Source organism: Lathamus discolor, chromosome 2, assembly GCF_037157495.1.
Source record: "Lathamus discolor isolate bLatDis1 chromosome 2, bLatDis1.hap1, whole genome shotgun sequence".
NCBI lineage: Eukaryota > Metazoa > Chordata > Aves > Psittaciformes > Psittacidae > Lathamus > Lathamus discolor.
In genome coordinates this window covers 35,623,856-35,644,476 of record NC_088885.1, presented here as the reverse complement: position 1 = coordinate 35,644,476, position 20,621 = coordinate 35,623,856, and the positions used below count along the sequence as shown (strand labels likewise).

The 20,621-nt window shown below is 38.9% G+C and overlaps 1 protein-coding gene across 6 annotated transcripts in view; it reads left to right on the top strand.

Moving 5' to 3' along the window:
• Window positions 1-1,303: 1,303 nt before the first annotated feature.
• AKAP9 (A-kinase anchoring protein 9) overlaps window positions 1,304-20,621 on the top strand; it is a 111,078-nt gene continuing 91,760 nt past the window's right edge. For all 6 annotated transcript variants that reach the window (XM_065666392.1, XM_065666388.1, XM_065666393.1 and 3 more), the window contains exon 1: window positions 1,304-1,505. In XM_065666392.1, the coding sequence (XP_065522464.1) occupies window positions 1,458-1,505 (48 nt within the window). In that variant the 5' untranslated portion in view covers window positions 1,304-1,457. The remainder of the gene's footprint in view (window positions 1,506-20,621) is intronic.

Sequence of the window (20,621 nt, the reverse complement as noted above, 5' to 3'; positions counted from 1 at the left end):
AGCAAATTATTTCAGACTTTTCCATGAAATGTAGTGTGTTTTAGAAGTGGAAAATCCTTAAAAATTCCAGATTGTAGGTTTAGTTTACTTTGACAGTAATATGGCTGTGGAATTCTGCTGCTAGAAGCCCCAGTATTTTCCGTCTTGGCCGTGGTCAGTAATACTGTGCAAATAATGTTTTCTTTTGGCATTTATTCTGTTTTGGGTGTGTGCGGTCTTTGCTGGAAAATTCAAGCAAGGAAAGAATGTATACTAAATGAACTGCATTCAAAGGATCAGCACAGCTGAGATGATTCAGTTGACTGGAAGTTGATTCAGAATGATTTTAGATTTTGCGTATAATAAAGCCGAATGATCCCAAATGCAGAATGAAGATTCTGTTCACATGCAGCTGTTCACTAACAAAAAAAAAAAAAAAAAAGGCTTGCCAAGAATGTGTAAGCCTGTGCCATCTATCATACCATCACAAAAAGAACTGACTTGAGGGGTAGCTGAAAGAAAAAGCACAATATAACATGGAATACAAATAGCTATTAGCCTTGCAAGGCACCCATGTAGTAGACAATACTAAATAGTCCCAGAATACTGCTTTGTACCGAATGCTGAAGTATAGAAGTTGTATTAGCATTTAATTGCCACGTGCCGTATTCCCCACTCTGATTTTAACACACCTATTTCTGGCACGATGGGTGCATATTAAGTCATTTAAAGGGGAAGGGGGAGCGGGCTACACATCCTTTGTTATCATCCTTACATAGCCTGCGACCCACGCTCAGAAAGCTTGTGCTTTTTACTTCCAAGCTTCAGACCCACGCTGTAGGAAGCTTGCAATTTACTGAGCCCCACGCAGGAGCAAGGAAACACTTAGCAAACCAAAACTGTCAAAATTAGCGTTGTAGCCAGCAGAAGGCTGCGCTCTAACACAACTCGGGTACTGCCTGATCAGCCCTTTGCATCAACGCGACAGCAAATTACAGGCATCTCGATGATGCAGTTCTTTTGTGTGAAGAGAAAGCCCCCCGCCCCTCTGTTTGAAGGAGCGAGAAGCGCTGTGGAGAGGGGTGTGCCTGCCGGCACCCCCTCCGCCGCGGCTGTCCTGTCCTGTCCTGTCCTGTCCTGCCGCAGGAGCGTGCTCCCGCTGGGCCGGACGGGGTGCAAGCCCGTGGCTCTGGGGCGGGTGAGGAGGGCGTTTCTATCTGACCTGGGGCTCCGGCGGCGCTCGGAGCGGTCGGGGCTGGGAGCAAGAGGAGGGGCAGGCGGCCATAACGTCACTTTCCCCGGCCGCGTGTTTACGTGGGATGAAGATGGCGGCGCCGATGGCTGCGCCACGGCAGCTGTCGTCGCTGTGAGGCGGGACGGGACAGCGCAGCGAGAGTGTGCGCCCCGGCTGAGGGGAGGAGGCGGGGTGGGCCCCGCCTGCCGTCGCCGGTAACACTCTGCTCTCCCGCACAGGCGCTATGGAGGACGAGGAGAGGCTGAAGAAGCTGGAGGCTGGGAAAGCCAAGGTACGAGGGGGTGGCGGCGCGGCTGCGGGGAGGCTGGGGAGGACGGTCAGGCAGCCGGTCGGTCGGTCAGCCAGCCAGCTAGCTAGCAGGGCCGGGCGGCGGCGTGTGGCTGCGGCGGGGGCTCGGCGCGGGGCTGCGCTGCGAACAAAGCCGCGGGCGGAGGAGGCGGTGAGTGCCATCCTCCCCGCGCTCCCCCCGCCGGCCTCGGGGCGAGCGGCGTTCCGCGGCCGGGGCGCAGGGACCGGTGACAGCGGGCCGCCAGTGTGCATGCTACAGGTGGCCGTCGCAGGGCCCGGCGGTGACAGCCTGGGCAGGGCCCGCTCCGCTGGAGAAAAAGCTGAGGAGGAGGAGAGCTAACCTGCCTCCTGCTTCACACCCGGTGCAAGGATTCCTTTTACCTCTTAAGCCTGGGAAACTCCCTGTAAATCTTTAAGGAAGTTGATAAAACCGACAGCTGTTCTCAGTGTGGTACTAATACCGGGAGAGAGCCTTAGGAGGCAGAGGATTAGAGATGCCGTGAAGTGTGTTTGCGTGTTGTCTGAAAATGCTGGGTAGCCCGTGGGTCACCCGCGGCACTCCACAGCCACCTCAGGGGCTTTGGGCCGGCTCAGCCAGTGCCCGGCGGGCTTCCCCCAGCGTTAATCCGGGAGTTTATCATTTTACTCCTGAAGTATGGCTCAGTGCGCACTGGCTGCAAAGCACTTTACCTTGTGGGCAACAGACTGGAGTTCCCGTAGTGTAGGAGGACCTTCTTTACTTCAAAGAAAGCTTTGGTGTGGTCAATGAGTTAGTTAGTGACATTTGTAGGAAAATGAGCTAAAATTAGCGTTTTAACATTAGGTACAGTCTGGTTCCTTCCAGCAATCTAAGTGATTAGAAGTTGGTCCGTCAGTCATTCATGGTGAAGATAAGCATGTAACTTGTCTGGAGCTGATAGTACAGGCAACAAGAAGACAAGCTAAAGAAGAAACTACAAAACATCATAATTGCCTTGTTTATGTGGTCTGTGGAAATGGTAGTGTAGATTGGCTTAGAAATATTGAACAGGTATTTTGCTGTATTAGACAAAAGCTTTGTAACTTAGTGTTTCCTTTTTCTTTGAAAAAGTGCTCAAAACGTACCTTGAGAAACTCTCCTAGAGCTACATGTTTATATAGGAAAACCTGTTCTGAAATGCTTAGAGCCAGAATGGTGTTTACACAGCAGCACTATTATATGCAGCACTATTAAAAGGCACTGGGATGGATCAGGAACTGGTGTTAGTACAGTCTGTCACACCCAGGTTGGCTAATTCTTTTGCAAATAATTAGAAAGTAGTTCCCAAAGAAAGTTGAAGTAAATTTGCCAGTATGATAAACCACAGAGAAGAATTTATCAAGTGAGTTTATATTTTTTTTGTCCATGTAGGCCTGGAAATAACACAGAAAACGACAGTTACTGAAAGTGAGGCACTGAAACAGGTTGCTCAAAGAAGTTGGTAAATGCTCCATCCCTGGCAGTGTTCAAGGCCAGTCTGGACAGAGCCTTGGGCAACATGGTCTAGGGTGGGACTGGAACTAGATGATCTTAAGGTGCTTTCCTACCCTAACTATTCTATGATTCTATGAAAAGCCAGTACTCTAGCAGGAATTTAGTGGCTCCCTTTTTACTTAGAGAGAAGATGGGTACACACTTTACTAACTTATTTTGCATTTTAAGAGCAGTGGTGTAACTCTCACCCTTCTTCTACTACTAATTTCTGACGAAAATTTAATGATGTTCTTGCAAGTAAGTATTTGCCTGAAGGTTTCTGTATTCTATGCTTTTAAACATCCCTTGTGATTTAAGTCATAATAACTCTTTAAAGCTGTATGTACTTTACATGGGGAGGGACTGTAAAAACAGCGTCAGTTTTTCAGATTTGTCCTCAGTGTTCTGTATACTGTTTGGCCCTTTTTTCACGAGTGATGTAATTAAATGTGTTGTACTGTGGAGACTAGGTCACAGATAGGAAAAAAGAAACTCTGTTAAAGAATGAAAGCGGGAGTTGCTCCTGCAGCTGCTTTTCTTTTTCAAGGATACAGACATGTTCACAGTAGCATAATCAGTATGTCTCCTAAAACTGGTTAGCTCCAAATGAATATTTTCTGCAAACCACGGCAACAGGCATCCAAAAAATTTTTGAACCTAACCACTGAGTGTTGTTTAAATAAAATAGCTGGGAATGTGTATTCAAGTCCGTGTTGTTACTGTGATAAACACACAGATATTGCTATATTGCAGATACCTTGATCATCCACCTGAAATTATACATTTTAAATATAAATAAGATACTATATAAACTGCAGGATGAAAGTAGGTAATTGGGAGACTGGTAAATGAGTGTAGTAGGTGCTGTGGAGGTGACTGGTACATTGCTAACAGTGGAGTTATTATTCAAAATTGGCACTTAGGTTCTTGTTTGGGTTGGTTTGTTGTTTTTTTTTTTTTTTTTAAATCAAAAAGTAGATAGCTAACTACTGCCAAATCTCAGTGTGGGAGTTTTATGCAATATGAACTTTCTGTAAAGCAATCCTTTGGTTGTTTTCTGATCATAAAGTTGACTAAGCAAGCTGTGGAATTTGGGTTTGTGAGGATTCATCTGCAATGGAAATTCTTGATGTCTTATTAAGATGCTGTCTCCCCACATAGATTTTTTTTACAGAGAAGTTTATTACAAATGGATTTTTCTGCAATGGAAATCTCTTTCGAATCCTCCTTTACTATTACTGGTAGTAAAAAGCTGCATTGTGAATCTTACCTTGACTGAAAGGTGCTAAGTGTACTCAAGCCTGGCAGAATGGGGTCTCAGTGCAAACATACAGCTTTCACCTGAGCATCATTTGCAAAATGAAATGAAAAGCTCCCTATAGAGGGTTACCAACATTCATGTGTACCTGGTGACTTTTGGAGACTATGCCAAGTCTGTTATGAAGCAATTGCACCATATGTTGCTGTTCTGTCTGTTTCAAACCCACAAAGGCAAGAGAGGCACAAAGTTAAACCCTGTAAATTACATGCTTCTTTTTCCAGACGTATAATAATTTATTTTCCTTTGTCACAAGGTAGATGTGCTAGATATTAACCCAGCTTCTGTGTCTGTCTCGCCCATTGTAATGGTCTCTCTGCGTCTTTATAGAACTCTCCTCCCCAGATAAGCAATTTCTTCATCTTGGATCCTGATCTGATTATGGTGGAGCAAGAAAAGTGTTTGTCAGAAAGGTCAGTTAAGAGAAATGTGGTTGACTGTGATGGAAGGTGGAAGGAAGATGTGTGCCAGCAGTGGACATATAGATGCTTATTGTTAAGTTGATCAGTGCACCAAAACACAGTGAACTTCAAAAATTTAAACAAGGGAGATTTAGTTTAGATAAAAGGAAGACATTCTTTACTGTGAGTGGTGAGGCACTGGAACAGGCTGTCCAGAGAAGTGGTAAATGCTCCATCCCTGGCAGTGCTCAAGGCCAGGTTGGACAGGGCTTTGAGCAACCTGGTCTAGTGAAAGGTGTTGCTGTCCATGGCAAGGGGGTTGGAACTAAATGATCTTAAGGTCCTTACCAACCCTCACCATTCAGTGATTCTATATGTTTTGTGCCTTGCTTAAGAGATTCCAGAATATTGTTGATGGCCTAAGATATAGCGTAGGTATATCTGGTCTGACAAAAGACTGCAGAGGATGGTGGTTAAACATGTTGGTGCAGTATTGATGGGCACATCTGCTACGCGTGCGTGCCTGTGTGCATCAGTTTGCTTGGAAATCTCATCTAACATTACAGTATATTTTAGTTACGGTGGTTGGGTATGGTAGTTGGGTATTTTAATTTAATGTATTTATTTAGCAGCTGACTTATCAGGAGTTTGCACTGTTCTGATGAACTTTCAAAACTATACACCGTATTTTGCTAGCCTCAGAATACAAACATTAGTGGCTCAGATTTCCATGTGAGAAAATGCCTGAGTGTATTTTGTTACAACTTAACATTTTAAAAAATACTTTGATTTAATTTATACACACACATGAAATGCACAGCTATTACAACTGGTAAAATTAAGAGATATGAAAATAGCAGTGGCAACTCTTACGAAATAGTCCATTTTACAGTACTGAAATTTTATTTACAAAGTATTTAAATATGTGATTTGATCCAGTTTAAATTTGTGTTGAGGAAAGGGCACTCTCGTTAGCTGTGTGCTTTTTTTGGTGTGTGAATGGTGAATGAGGGAAAGACACTAACTTAATTTGTAAATTCTCTTGGGTTGGTCTGGGATTTAAGGTCTAATGTTAAAAGTACAAAATTCAATGTGCTGATTTTCAAAGGTTCTGTATATGCTTGTGGTACATTCTTGTTGCGGTATTCAAAGAAATCACATAATTGTTGAAGAACCTTAAGAAATTAGTGAACTGGTTTAGTTAAGTACTTGAGTAGAGAATAAGCAGTGTTACTGCTTTTGATCCCTGGTGTACCAGGGAATTGCTGAGCAGATGGAACAGTGGCGCTGGTTTGGGAAGTTCTAATGGCACTCAGTGGACATGTATTACAGGTTGTATAACTGATTTGACAAGTTATCTTCACAAATTGCATCGTAAAAGGAAATAATTGCTTATTTTGTCTTCTGGTCACACATGAAAATGTTTCTGGTGGCTGAAGATGAAAGTTGTATGTATTATTAAAATAGCATTGTCTAAGAGTCTGAGAATGTTTGCTCCTTGCATTCTTACATCTTCTTCTTTTGAGGGGAGAAAAAGTTTTTACTTCCTTATGTCTGACCTCTTCAGACTTAGAAATTTTGGATTTCTCAAAGAAAGCTGTTGATCAGGTTTTTTGAAATAAGACTCAAGCAAAGCATGTTATGTGCCACAGTGATTAAAACACTAATTTAAAACCCCAGAATTTAACATACAGATTGTGTTTGTAAAGCACAGTCTTTTTCAACTCCCTGTAATTTACCTGAGGAGGGAAAAAAAAGTAGTATTTTGGTGGTTATTAAGAATTTTTCATCACAGAAGACACATTACATTCACTTAAACCTTACATTTCATTGAAGCGCTGGCCTACTAGCACATCTTCTATTGCTTTCAGGTGTAGACTGTTTATTTTGTTTATCCTGTCTGCCTCAAATAACTTGAACAAAAATAATTAAATTCCAGAATCCTGGAAGTGAGAATTTCCTTTTCAGTCTGCATTTTCTTACTCTGTTTTCTCTTAAAATAAGTTGAATTTGCCATATCCCTGAATTCTAATTTCATCATAAAGCCTTAGTCATGGTTGTCACTGTGTGGAGGAGAGCAGCTTTAGTTCACAGAATGAGAATGATGCTGGGTTATATCTGAAGATGCTGTGTGAGTATTAAAGGACAAGAGAGGAAGCAACTGAAGGGGAGTGTAGGCTAACTCAAGATTCTCCTGGAAAGGTGTGGCTGAGCTTTGGCTCAGCAGATGTGGACAGAAACTGCCTGATTTCTGTTTGTAAGAAAGCAGGAGAATGCAGTGAAACTGTGGGGAAAAAAAAAAAGCTACGATGAAGAACAGTTTTAGGGAGCCTCTTTTCTTGCACATGAAGATCCTCACAAAACTTGTACCTAATTCCTAGGCTTTCCTCTTTCATATTGCTAAGCTGTTTCTTTTCCCAGGTCCCTCTAAACTTTGGGGGTTTTGGCTCTTTTACAGGCTTCAATGTACTCTGTTGCATCTCTGTCAGTTCTAAATGCAAACAGTAGGAGGCACATGGATTTTCCTGTGTGTATTTTGGTTATGAACATGAGTAAGCTTAAGAACTGATTTTTGTCTTGCAGAGGAAATCACAGATACAAGGACTGAATGTTACCCTGGAGAGAAAACACGTGGCTTTAAAACTTTGAGTGAAAGCAGATAGAGCAGAAACTGAGTAGAGATTAAAGAGAAACAAAAAGTGAGGTATTCACCTGACTGTGTATGCTTTTATTTTTGTTCAAAACAGTAGATATCTGCATTTTATTATAGAAAAAAGTTTTATATAAATTTGAAATTTAAATATATTTTATCTATAGAAATCAATATGATTGCTGCTGAGGTGACATAAGCTCAGATGAGAGATTGAATAGACAAGTAATCTGTGAAATTGTTTTCAAGACATTTTGTTTCTAATGGCAGAAAAATGGGGATGACTAGCTTAAATGTTGAGGTTTTTATTTGAACTTGATTGTTCTCTTGAGGATATATTATCCTCAAGATACTGCCTGCTCTTTACAGTTTTCTCTGTGTTCTTTTTTCCTTTTCTCATTGTGTTCAAGTTTCTTCTGGATTTTATTAGGTCCTTATGAAAAAAAAATAGTAGTTGAATTGAAATCTGGGGTTGCAATGCTCTTTTCAGTTAGCACTACCAGAACTCTTCCTATTTGTGTTCTCCATTTTTTTCTTCTGTTGCCTGTTTTTTTTATCTCCATGTCCTTCATTCCACAGATCTGTTCTTGCTTTTGATACAGGGCTTGATTATTTGTTTTTTTGTCAATATACCTTTTGTTCAAAGCTCTAAAGTAGCTGTCTGCCTTAACATAGTAATGCAAGGCAGAATGAGCTTAAACTAACACTTGCTTTCTTCTGAGAATGCAGTTAAATTGCACTTAGAAATAACCTTTGTTCTGTAGCTAGATTAGAGAAAGTTGATCTTTAAGATGCCTGGTGAATTTCTCAAAAATAGATTAATAAGGCAACACAGTATTGTTAGTAGCACTTGTGAAAGCAAGAAGTTGCATTGTAAAAACACAGTTTAAAATGCTTTCTTGCTTTTCATTCCTTGTGTAAAGAGGGGGAGTTACAGAAAAGAAAATGCAAAGTTGCTCTGCTTACATTCAAGACTTTGTTTTAACACTAGTCTCTCCCTTATTTCTATGGTCTGCTTTCCAACTACCTGTTTTTTAGTATGGGTGTCGCAAAAGTGAAAAACAAGGGTGACTGGAACATTTGTTTCCCTCAGTTATAACAGTATCACAATTTTGTTTATACTGATTTGGAAATAAGTTTTGTCACCACCACAAATTCTTTCTAAAGTACTTTCAGTAAAATATGTCTGATACTCCAAGGAAAGCAGATTGAACATATATAGGTGTTACCAGAAAATCCTGTAATTTTTTTTTTTCACGCAGGAAGTAACCAAACAAGTAGGCACTTTTAAACATTGATGTCCAGAGATACTAGCTGAAGAATAATATATGGTGACTGTAGCATCTTAGTGTTTGATTGGAATAGGGAAAAATCTGATGAAAATGAGGACAAAAGAAAAAAGTCTGCTGATGTCCTACCTTATATTGCAATATAAAGATTACATACTGAAAACACACTTGTTGGGAATCCAAATTGAGGGGCTGAAAGCTCTGTCTGAAATATCTGCCCCATAGGTAGAAATTTCAGTGTATATTGCTATGTATTTGTTTCAGAATCCTTTTGTTACTGGAACCAGCTACCATGACACTTTGAATTTGCAAAAACGTGTTGTTAAATGTACCACAGTTCAATGAAATGCATCTGATAATTGCAATCTTTTGACTGCTATGCTGAAACATAAATAGATCTTGAAACTTATGATGATGAGATGCTTGTATATTGACTGCAAAGTGCTGGCATGCCATATTGTGTTGATGGTTCTGGTGTTCCTGTTTCTTGAAAGAAATCTTAATCTGCACTTTTACATGATTTCTTGAGAAGACAGCGTTTTATATTAAAAACTGCGTTTTCTACAACCAGTGGAGAAAAGACAAAAGAAAGAATAAAAATACTAAGATTTCGTAGAATATTTAGTTTCTTGGAGCTAGTTTTCTTGCTTCCCCCCTCTTAAAAGGAACCCCAACAAGCCTCCAGATAGAACAAATTCAATAGTTGTCAGCTGTGCCAAAGAATGTGAGACTCTGGAAACCAAACACTATACTTAGGAAAGTGGTGGAGTGATCAAATCACAGTTGTAACAACCCTAAATTGTAGCATCACCAAAAGCAAAGGAGCAGTAGTGTAATGGACCATGCTTCTAAATATCAGAACATGACAAAAATTTAAGAATCTCCACAATTGGAGATAATAATTTAAAAAAAGAACATATACAGTTTTTGTGACATTCCCAGGGGAAAGCATAGATTTGATGAAAACTTTACTGTCATGCCAAAATTACAGCATATCTCTAAAACTATGATCCTGAGCAGAAGACCCAAGAAGATTGGTGGAGTCTAAGAGGTGGAGTAGATAGGATTCTGGGACTGAGTATGTTCCTGTGCAAACATTGATAAGATAGGTATGACAGCAAATAAGCAGAGTAAGTTGCATAAAAGCTCACTAAAATCTGACTTCACTGGCAGGCTGTGATTTAACAGAAGTGGTTGTCCCTTAATCCTGGTTTTGTTTTTGATGTTTTCAGTTTTTGTTTTTGAGCTCTTACTTCTCTGTGAAGAAGCCTCTTGTGTCCAACCACAAACCAAGGGGAAAATATTTAAATGTACCTAAATCCATTTAATTGTTAAAGTGAAGTAGCTGATTTACCATTAGTACCTTACATTGAGAATATATATATTTTCAATTAAAAGATATATAGGAGAAATGTCTTACTATTACAGGTAATGCTCCATAACAATGATGAAGCCCTGTCTTTGTATGCTTAGTAGTAATTCCTGCTAGCTGGCCTAGTTTGCTGTGTTTAAAGGGAGAGTGGAAATCCTCATACCAGACTCCTCAAAGAGGGATATGATTCTTATGTTTACTTCATTATTTGGAATATATTCCAGGAATTCAATTTTGTTTTCTTTTTATAAAAAAAGTGCAAACCCCAGAGACGAATATGGAATTTTGTGAGCGATATCAGGGTAGTTGTGAACTCACTGTTCTCTCATGATTCAGCAGCATGTAAAAAAAGTAGTAGAAGCCTGTCAAGTCTTGTACAGTGAGGATGGAATTCATGCAGTTGGTTCTTTCCTTATGTCTTTGTTCCTCACAGGGCTGTCACTCACAAACAGTTTGAGGGCTCTGTCCATTCTGTGCCGGGCATGCCACATGGTATGAATTCATGTAAGAATAATATAAACTAGGTGGGAAAATAATGAAGCACAACTGAGTTTGGCTTGTTCTGAAGTATTTTACAATTTATTAAAAAAAAAAAAATTAAGCCCACAAATTTTTTAAAATGAAAATGTAAAATTTTATTCAGTTTCTGTGCTAGAGTTGGCACACAGGACTGGCCAGAATGCCTTCACATAGTCTCCTAAAAACATATGTAAATTATCTAGACTGCTTTGAAAATCTCAACAGTAATGTTTGTGAAAAGATTGCCTTTGACAGCTGAGTGGAAGTCATCACAACACTTGTATTTATTAACAGGGAGTGGCTATTGCTCTCTGCTTATCTTGAAAGGATTTAAGTTGATGATCTGTGTCTGAAAGGCTGTTTGTTTTGTTGCCAAGGATGTAACCTCTTAGATTTTTTTACCAATTCTGTGACACTTGCCAACCTGAAAATAATTATTTGTGCTAGTTATTAATAAAGTCTTATTTAGACATAGTCTGTTCATTCTAACAGTGCCTTTTCCTTTGACTGCTTAGTTAATGAGAAATTAGATACAAGCAAAAGTTATTTCGATCTTACCGTGCTTTATTCCATGCCTTTATATATTGTCTCCCCCTTTTGAAAGGGTTTTTTTCCCCTCCATTTTGGATCTTTAGATATTTATGATATAGCTACATTTTTATTAAAAAGACCACAGTTTGAAGTGGAGGGGAGCAAATCTAGGTGCATCTACATAAATACAACTAATACGGTTTATAGCAGGGTAAGGGGTTTGCTATTATAAATCCTTTTTTTTTTTTTTTTTTTTAGGAGGAAAAAGTTAAATATACATGAATCTTGGTAATATAAGCAGTATCTAGAGACTCAGAGTAAATCAATAGCTGATGCTTTTTTAAACATCCAGAAATAAACTCCTCAGCCCTTTTCAGCCAATTTCTAATAAACACTTCTTCCTCAATTAGTATATAGACTAAATGTTACAGTGCAGGAGGAAAGAAAAACGTGCATTGTTGTGAAGTGTAGGAATCTTGCTGATCAGGAAAAACACACAGTGGGCTGCAGCCCCTTTCTTGCAGGATTGACATTAGCTGCATAGAGAAGGCTGGACAAAGCTTCTTTCAGATACTCCCTGTGCTTTTCATTACATGTCTCAATATCTTTGCATCTTTAAAGCCCTATACTCTAGAAATGGTGGGGTTTTTTTAAAGTTAATGAATTTGAATTTGCAGTTGGCTATTTGCAGTGTGTTATGGAAGAACAAACTATGTGAGCTGGAATAGAGTGTTGATTAGGATCCCACAGGAAACAGTATTAGCCTGACTACAGTTTTCTTTAGACATGTCAAGTTTTTTCTTGGAGGATTCTCATCAGTATTCATGATTTTTGAGAAACATCCGATTACCCCCAACCCTGGCCCCCTGGAAGCTACATTGATATTTGATAATACACCATAACCAAGGCTACAGTCATCAGTGTGATTCTGCATATACTCCATAGGGAGTCTCAAAAGACTGCAGAGATTGCTTTTTAAAGGAAATAGACTTGTCTAATGAATTGTCAACATTAAGGTCCTTGGGGACACAACTCTTAATATGAGAATGCCTTCAAGTAAGTAGGGCTGATTCAGACAGAATTTGCTGAAAGTCAGTGTGGTGTTAAGATTTTTGACAGTTTCACACAGTCTTAGAAACAAACTAAGGACTTGATCTAGGTGCAATCATAGTTTTGCGTTTACAAGTGAATAAAACATTGTATTTTAAGTATCTTAGTGTTTTTTTGTTTTGGGGTTTTTTTTTTGTTTTTTTTATGTCTTGCTCTCAAAGTAGGTGGTCTTCCAGGTGCCTGTGTCACTCAGAATTTACATTATTAGCAGTGGAAAGAATGCATGGTTTTATGTAGACAGTACTAAACTGAAGTGGGTGAAGAGGCTTAGAATTCAAAATTATCTTGACAAACAATCTGGTATAAAAGGACATAGAAGAAATACTTAAAGCTTTCTTTGCCTCTTTAATGATAAGGATTGTCTCTGGGTTTCTCAGGTCCCTGAGCCTAATGGCAGAATTGGTGAGAGTGAAGCATTATCCCCGGTGCAAAAGGTCAAGCTGGGGATGGCTTGAGCAAATCTGATATACACTAATTTATGGGACTCAGTACGATGTATCCAAACATTCTCCAGGAGCTTGCTGCTACCATTGCAAGGCTATTCCCTTGCTCATCTTTGAAAGGTCATTGTAATTAGGCACATCCAAATGAGCAGGGGAAAAAATAAATCAAACATTAGATCCATCTTTGAGAAGGGCAAGAAGGAGGATCTGGAGATCTATAGGAAGGACAGCCTGGTTGTCTCTGGGAAAATTATGAAGCAGATCCTCCTGGAACGTGTGTTCAGACACATGATGGGCAAGAACATGATTGGAATTTATCAAGAGCAAATTAATTGCCCTCTATGATGAGGCAAGTGGCTCATTAGATGAGGAGAGAATGGTGGATATTATTTACTTTGGCATGAGGAAGGCATTTGATGTGACTGAATTTTTGGCTCTTTGCAACCAATCTGGAGATGGGTGATTTGAATAGGTAGACTGCAAGGTGGGTAGAAAAGCCAACACAGCTATCTTGCCTCTCTCCTGCTCCTCACCATGTAATTTTTTCATTGCAGCATATGGTATGTGTGTGGGGTTTCCTCTGTGTCTATTTGCTGATGTTGTGAACCAGCTTTTAGATTAATTTAAGCATATTTAGCAAATATTATGGTTTAGTATTAATTTATTCCAGAAAAAGTTCAGGTCTTAACATTTCCTATGAATGCTATTTTAATTCTGCAAAAAGAGTTAGATACCAATTTGTTCTTTCCAAACAACTTTCCATTGGGAGAATCACATTCAAAAACTTGATTTTATAGTGCCAGATTAGACACAACATAGACCTAATTTAAGAAAATACAAATGCATAAGCATATATTTAGTAATTCAGGTCTATACTACATCCTAAGGAGCTGATCTGGACTGTGCCACAAAAGGATTATATAAACCCTGCATTTTTTGGATGTAATGCAGTGAGATGACAAGCAATTAAGATAATTTCTAATAGTGCTTCTCTCTTTCCATGTTCTCCAAAATAAGTCTGTATTTGGGGGAATTGTCTTCATCTACTGGGGGTGGGGAAAAATACCTTTTTAATTTGGGATGTAGTGTCTATGTAGCTGTATCTCTGTGGGAAAAATGGATTTCAAGTACTTCATTAGGAGCCTACTCAAATTAATGTACAGAATGCTATAAAACTGATGAATGCTTATATTTTCTGGTGATTTTTACGCAGTTGAAAACATAAGCATACTAGTGTTCTGCTTATAGTTGTTTCATAAATAAATGTAAGCAAGTCTGGTAATAATTAAAGCTGGTGCAAGTAGTTTGTATTTAGGATGGTATTATTAGAAACATGAGGATTATTACTTTTCTCCTTGGTGCTTTCTCTTTTCTGGTTTTATAGTTTAATGATAATGTTAAAAGTTCAATCTTTATAAAAGTGTAAAATATTAACCATAACTTTTAAACATATAAGATAATAAGTAGAAGAAAGTGTTTGTGTTACATATGAACTTGCGGGTTGTCAGTAATTTGATCGACAAGCACTGTGTGGAGATGCTGGCAACTGTTGACTTTGCATACTGTTGTATTTTTATAGTTGGCTCTTAATTGGCAAGCACAGATGGCCATAGATCATGATTTTTGTGTGTTTCTGAATTAGAGAAAACATTTGTATGGTATTGTAAATTTCATTGTTTAAATATGTTATAGTAGTTACAGAGTAACTACTTATATACAGAGTTATACTGTATACAGAGTTATACATTATACTTATATATAGAGTTATAGAGTAACTACTTATATACATAGAGAGTATAAGTAGTGTTAACAGAGAGTTAACACTACTCTACATGAATTTTGATTTTAGTTACTAAGTTGTCATATGGGGTTTTTGGACCCAACTATTTTAATATTTTGTTAATAATATGAAAGGTTTCTGTGCCCAGCCTTTGAATAACTGGAAGATATGTTCTCAAGTAACTTCTCATTAAGTAATCAATGTTATTTTGTGGTAGTAACAACTTTTAAAAGTTTTTCATGAAAAAAATATTCAGATCTGGCACTGTCTGGCCTTATGCTTACTGATAATGAAGAATGTTCTGCCTCACAGTCAGAGCTAGATGTTTCAGTGGTACTTCATAAAGCGTTTGGTTCTGCTCTAATGGAGAGCTTAAAAACTATTTTGGAGAGACCCTGGGAACTTCTGTTTGAAGGATCAGCCTTGTTCTGCCCACTCCATGTGTACTATGTAACTTTTTGCTCTGATTCTGAAGGGAAAAAAAAATAAAAAAGAGGACTAAAGTCTGTTTTCTAGGATGTGATAAGTTGCAATTACATGTGGTTAATGAGGAGAAAAATTGTGAAATGCTAGACATGAAAACAAATCCTTCTTTTACTGGAAGGAAACTTTGCTCTTTCCATCTATTATTACAGAAATTTAGATTGGCGTTTAGCATTACTTTGGGTTTAGGGAAAAGAGACTTTTTTGCTGCCTTGTGGTCTTAGGAATGTTTTTCTGAGGTTATTTTTTTGTGGAAGAAGAGCAGCATGTGGAGAAAATTACTGAACAAGACAGATTTATTAACTTCTTGGGTACATGTAGTATTTAATGGCATGGTTTCGTTGTTTTTTAGACTGCTCATATTTTGGAAGACATTTCTTTTGACCTGAGTACTTTTGAGACCTGAATCTAGTGGAATAAACATGCTTAATGCTTAACACTGTAACTGTATTGCAGTTGTTTTCTGAAAATAAATTGTTATCCTGAAAGATCTCCAAGGGATTGAGTCTCCAGCTGTTGATTTAACTTTACATAGTTAAATAGCCAGTATAGCTATATGCTTATTAAAGAACAGGTGCTAAACCAGTTGCTTTAAGAAGAAATAAAGTGAAGTAACTACATAAGCAATGCTCAGATTGTTAGTAGCCCTTTTTTTTAGTGATACGGAAGGTAACATTCTGGCACGTGTCTGATGACTCTACTGCTTTCCAAAAATTAAAGTTCTGTATAATGAGTTAATGCCTATATTTAAGCACTAAGTTTCTACTATGCCACACGAGAAGTGTTCTTTTGAGACCCAGCTGAAGCTTGTTGTCTGTGAATGTCCATACTTCTTTATTTCTCGTCGTCCGTGGTTTTTGCTAGTATGCTTTGTTTAAATAATTAATTGTGAACAGTTCATGAAGTACAGTTCATGAAGTTAGTTCTGTTGGTAAGAATGCGTGAAATCAATACTTGTTTGTAACTCGCTTGACTGCACTGAAATCAGAAATCAACTGCAGTAAATGTAAAGCTTAACACTATAATTTTGTTGAGTCAAACACAATATTGAAAGAAAAAGCAGATACAAAATTGGGAGCTAATACATAATTTTAATGCTTAAATAGCATGGGCACAGTCCTTTTCTTTTTTTTTTTCCCTCCCCCCCCCTTCTGTTGAGGAATGCTGTATCTGCCTTTCGCTTCCAGAAGGTAACTTCTTTTACAAGGTTGATTTCATCAGGAGATGAAGGAGGGAAAAGTACTTTAAAATTCTACTTAAATTTGTAATTGTGTAACCTTACAAAACTGTCAGTGCTGAAGCTTGCTCAGCAGTTCGTCTGTATGAAATATTGTCCTTATTATGGTTTTCGGTCTAATGATTTTTCTGCCAAATGTGTTTTGTAGGCATTACTTCAATCTGTGCCAGTGGCTTTAAGGTGTGATATCTTTTGCAAGTCACAGGCCTTTTTTATTGTTGTTGGGTGGGGTTTTTTGTGTGTTGGTTTATGTTGTTTTTTTTTTTTTTTTATCTTTATTTTCATATGATTAAATTTATCTAACACAAGCTTTGTCTTAGGCCAGTAGAGGATACACAGCAATCTAGTTTCCATTTGGTTGGTGTCATGTGTAGCCTACCTAATTACTACATGCCACCAGTGGCTTAGTTTTATTAGTTATTCTGAAGTTTTAACTTTGTGCCTTTGGGTTTGTTTGTTTGGTTTTTTTCCAGCCTAGTTAAAGAAAGCTTCAGGATCCAGTTTTTAATTAAAGTTGGTGTCACACATAAACGTAGTGGAACATGAGTGCATTTTTGTCAGTGTGTAACTCTTTTGCCTTCTCATTGTTACCAAGCCTTGGAAACTCTGGGCAAAAGCAAAGGATAGATCATGCCTTTTGTGACAGCACCCGACTGGTGATCTCCCTCACTTAATGCAGGGTAAAAGAGGTTCTCTTACATGTTGGCTCACTTGGCCTTGAAGGACAAAGATATTTCAGGCTTCAGGCATGGATGATCTGTGCTTTTTTTACACAACACCATGAAACAAGCTTTCTGTAGCCCTCTCACTTTTGTTACTGACAGCTTGGCCCAATCCACTGATTTTTGTCTTCACTTGGGGGAAATACAGTACCAGTGCAAGTCGGATGTTTTTTTCATTCAGTATGAGGGTCAAGTTTAAAAGTAGATAGGAGCAATATATAAATCATGTATGTAGAAGAAGTTTAGTCAAGAGACTAGTTGAGTAATTTTTTTTAGCAGTTAGCTCGAGGCACTGCATTTCCTGAAGCAGTCCAGCATTGAAATGCATTTGATGTACTTGTCTGTCATTGTAACCTGACTTGAGACTATTTTCATATGCTTAACTTCCATTCCTTGTCCAGAAAATAACCCAGCTGTAATGAACTTAGCTGTCCCGAGGTCTGTTCCTATTTAAATTCCTGGGACATGGAAGAGCAGACCAGATGAGAACCACACTAATTCTGAGGCTTTCCAGTTCACAGTGCCATCTGGAGAGGTTCATTCAAGTTCAGTGTCCTTGGTTATTAGCACTGCCAACAGTACTCCAACTTGATACAGGCTGCTAAAAAGAATAGACTGGTGTGCTATTCCTCTCACTGTCTTGTACAGTCCCTTGTGGCACTTCAGCTATAAATGTAAATTGTGGTAATCCCATTGGTTTTCTTCAGAGTACTGCAAAAGAATGGCTGTCTGGAGCTGAAAACCCTTGTATTTAGGTAAAGACTATAGCATTTGTTCTGGAAATTTTCATAGCCTTATTGGCATCCTCTGAGACTCTTGAGTCTCTCTATAAGGGGAGATGTTCTAAGGTCTTAACACTGTTATTTGGGAAAATCTGACTGTTGAGTGCAACATAAAAATGAGTAGATTAGAAATACCTCATCCCTGGGTAATTATTTTCTCGTTCATTCAACCTGGTGTTTCCCACTTAGTAAATTCAGCATCTGTTGAGTGGAACAAATAAACTAAAGCTCCATTTGCCTCAACAGTTAAGTAGATTGAAACTTGGAGGACATTAATTCTTTACGTACAGTTGGGATTTTCAGATGTGTGGCATAGTTTGTTGAACATACTTGCAAGTTGCTTGCTCGGTTAGCTTTCTGTAGGCTTTTATCTCAGAATTTGGAAAGACTTCTGATACTGTCCAATTTGTTGATTAGCAGAATGGAATAATAGAATCATAGACTTCACTAGAAAGATGTCTATTTATCCTCTGTTTTTGGAAGTTATCCTCTGTTAGTAGAGGCATTAGGAACCTAGAAGACCAGGTGGCACTCTAAATTTGTCTACACTTCAGGAGCTAGTGCTCTGCAACACAACCCTCAGTGCTTAGATCTTCTGGGAATATGACAAAAAGTGACAAATAGCCACTTTCTTCTGTGGTAGAGTTACCAGTTAACCTGTTTGACACCTCTCTAGGAGGCAGACTGTCAAGCTTTTATAAAACTTGTGGCCTAACAACAAACGAGTTTAACAGCCTAGGCAAGGCTTTACTGTCTAAATCTCATTGTTGCTGTCTCCCAGACTCTCTTACTTATCCCTTTTGAGGGCATCTTATGTGCTACCATGGAACATAAAATGTTCCTATGTATTGGAATCATAAAAATGGGTCACAGGTGTGAGACAGATTATGGCAGGTTTTTTTTGGGGGGGGGTTAGTTATCCAGTGAAAGGTGGAATAGATAACCTGAGACATAAACTGCATCTGATCTCCAGCTTCTAAACGGTGTCAAAATTTCAAATTCAGGTTGGCCTTTTTAATTTGTCCCTGTTGGCTTGCGAGACACCCAAGTCAAAACTTTATGGGACGTATCCATACTTTATAGATGATTGAAACAAATCCCACTCCAGGGCCCTGCATTTTGTCCTTTGTGTAACACTGAAAGCCTTTGTAGCAATAACTGCTTGCCTGTGGTCAAAGGGAGTAGTGACCTATCATTACCTATCATTACTAGGGCAGGTGAATCTTAAATTAATCCTTCACCTTTAAAGATGTTAATAGTCTGTCCTAGACTGAATATTTTGGTTTCATTTTCACTCTTAGTAATAATTCAGAAATAATACCTTATTATCAGTCATAAGGATTAGGAGCATTATAATCGGAAAAGTCTGAGCCTTTCTTTCACAAGACTTCATGATCTTCTGCGAGCTTCATGATACATGAGCATCATCTTCACTTGCAGCCGGAGTCTGTCTGAACAATACAGTTTGCCAAAATGCATGTTATGTATTCAGACGCAGCTTAGAGCAGACTTATTAGTATTCAGTCTATACGCCAAATACCCCATTCTCAGACAAATTTGTGGCTTTTGTTTCGGTGTCAAGTCTCGAGCAACACATGGCATTTCACTTTTGACTACCCTTTATGTGTTTAGTTGCAGATATTTCTGTGAAGAATTTCAGTCACCTAGACTGAAAGTTTAAGAGATGTTTTTTGCTGTTAAATGCAACATTTACATTGAAGCACTGAATCTAGGAGTTGTTTGTTAGGCTCACTGAGCCTTTTTCAACTGCATTGTGAGACCAGATTCTCAAAAACAAATGGTATTACTGCTGTCAAATTCCGTTTTACAAAACAGGATCTTGCAAAACATGTAGGGTTCTTTCAGTCATACAGTAAGTAGTTAATTGAAAAACTGGTGCATAGACAGTTTGATTCAAAACTTAGTCTTGTGCTGTGGTAGGCATTGAGAGTAATTTCAGAGAGGTTTCTCACGGTTTATCTTCATTGCTGCCAGGGCGTGCTGCTCACTCATGGTTAGTTCACTCTCCAGCAGGACTGTCAGGTCCTCTTCAGTAGAGCTGCAAACCAGGGCAGTCAGTCCCCAGCTGTTACTGCTGTATGGGATAATTCCATCCCAGGTGTAGGACTTGAGGTTTATCTTTGTTAAATCTTACACAGTTCTTGTTGGCTTAGTCTTCCAAAATGTTGGTGTTTTTTCTGTATGGTGGTTCTTCCTTCTAGTGTATCTGGCTTTCCTGCAGTTTAATGTTATCTATGAACTTGGTTAAGGTGCATTCAGTTTCATCATTCAGATTATAAATAAAGATACTGAATACTACAGGACTGACAGTTTGATTTTGAACTTATTAACCACCACTCTGAACTAGAGACAAGAAAATTCAGAAGTCCTTGTCTTCTGATACTGAGTGAAGTTGTACACTGCTGGTGCAGTGGTTTGTGTTATACCTTAGTTACTGGGCTGTTCTTATCTCAACCCATGGGAGTTACATTCTTCCGATTCTCCTCCCCATCCCTCTGGGAGCTTGGGGAGGAAGGGGAGGAAGTGAGCAAGTGAGTGGCTGCATGGTTCTGGGTTGCCGGCTGGGCTTAAACCACAACAGTGGCCTGAAAAACGACCCCTGAACTGGTCCAGTACAGAACATTTCTCACTGGGTGTCAGACTGAGAGCTTTTAACACAAAGAGCAAGACCTCGTCTGTGAGTAGGACACGGTCAGCTGAAGTTTAAGCAGTATCTGGAACGTCTTTTGAAAGAGAAATGCAAGACCATGAGGTTGATCTCCATTCACGCTTTTAGTGAGCAGTGGAGAAATGGAAAGCAGTAATTACTTGTTTGTAGCAGCTTCTCTAAAGTTTCTGTTTGCGGTCAGTCTGTAAGTTCACAACTCATCCTGCTGTGCTGCTTCTTTAAATATGGGTTAAAAAAAGAAATAGAGATTTTGGACTTAACAAGGAACTGTGAGAGATGAA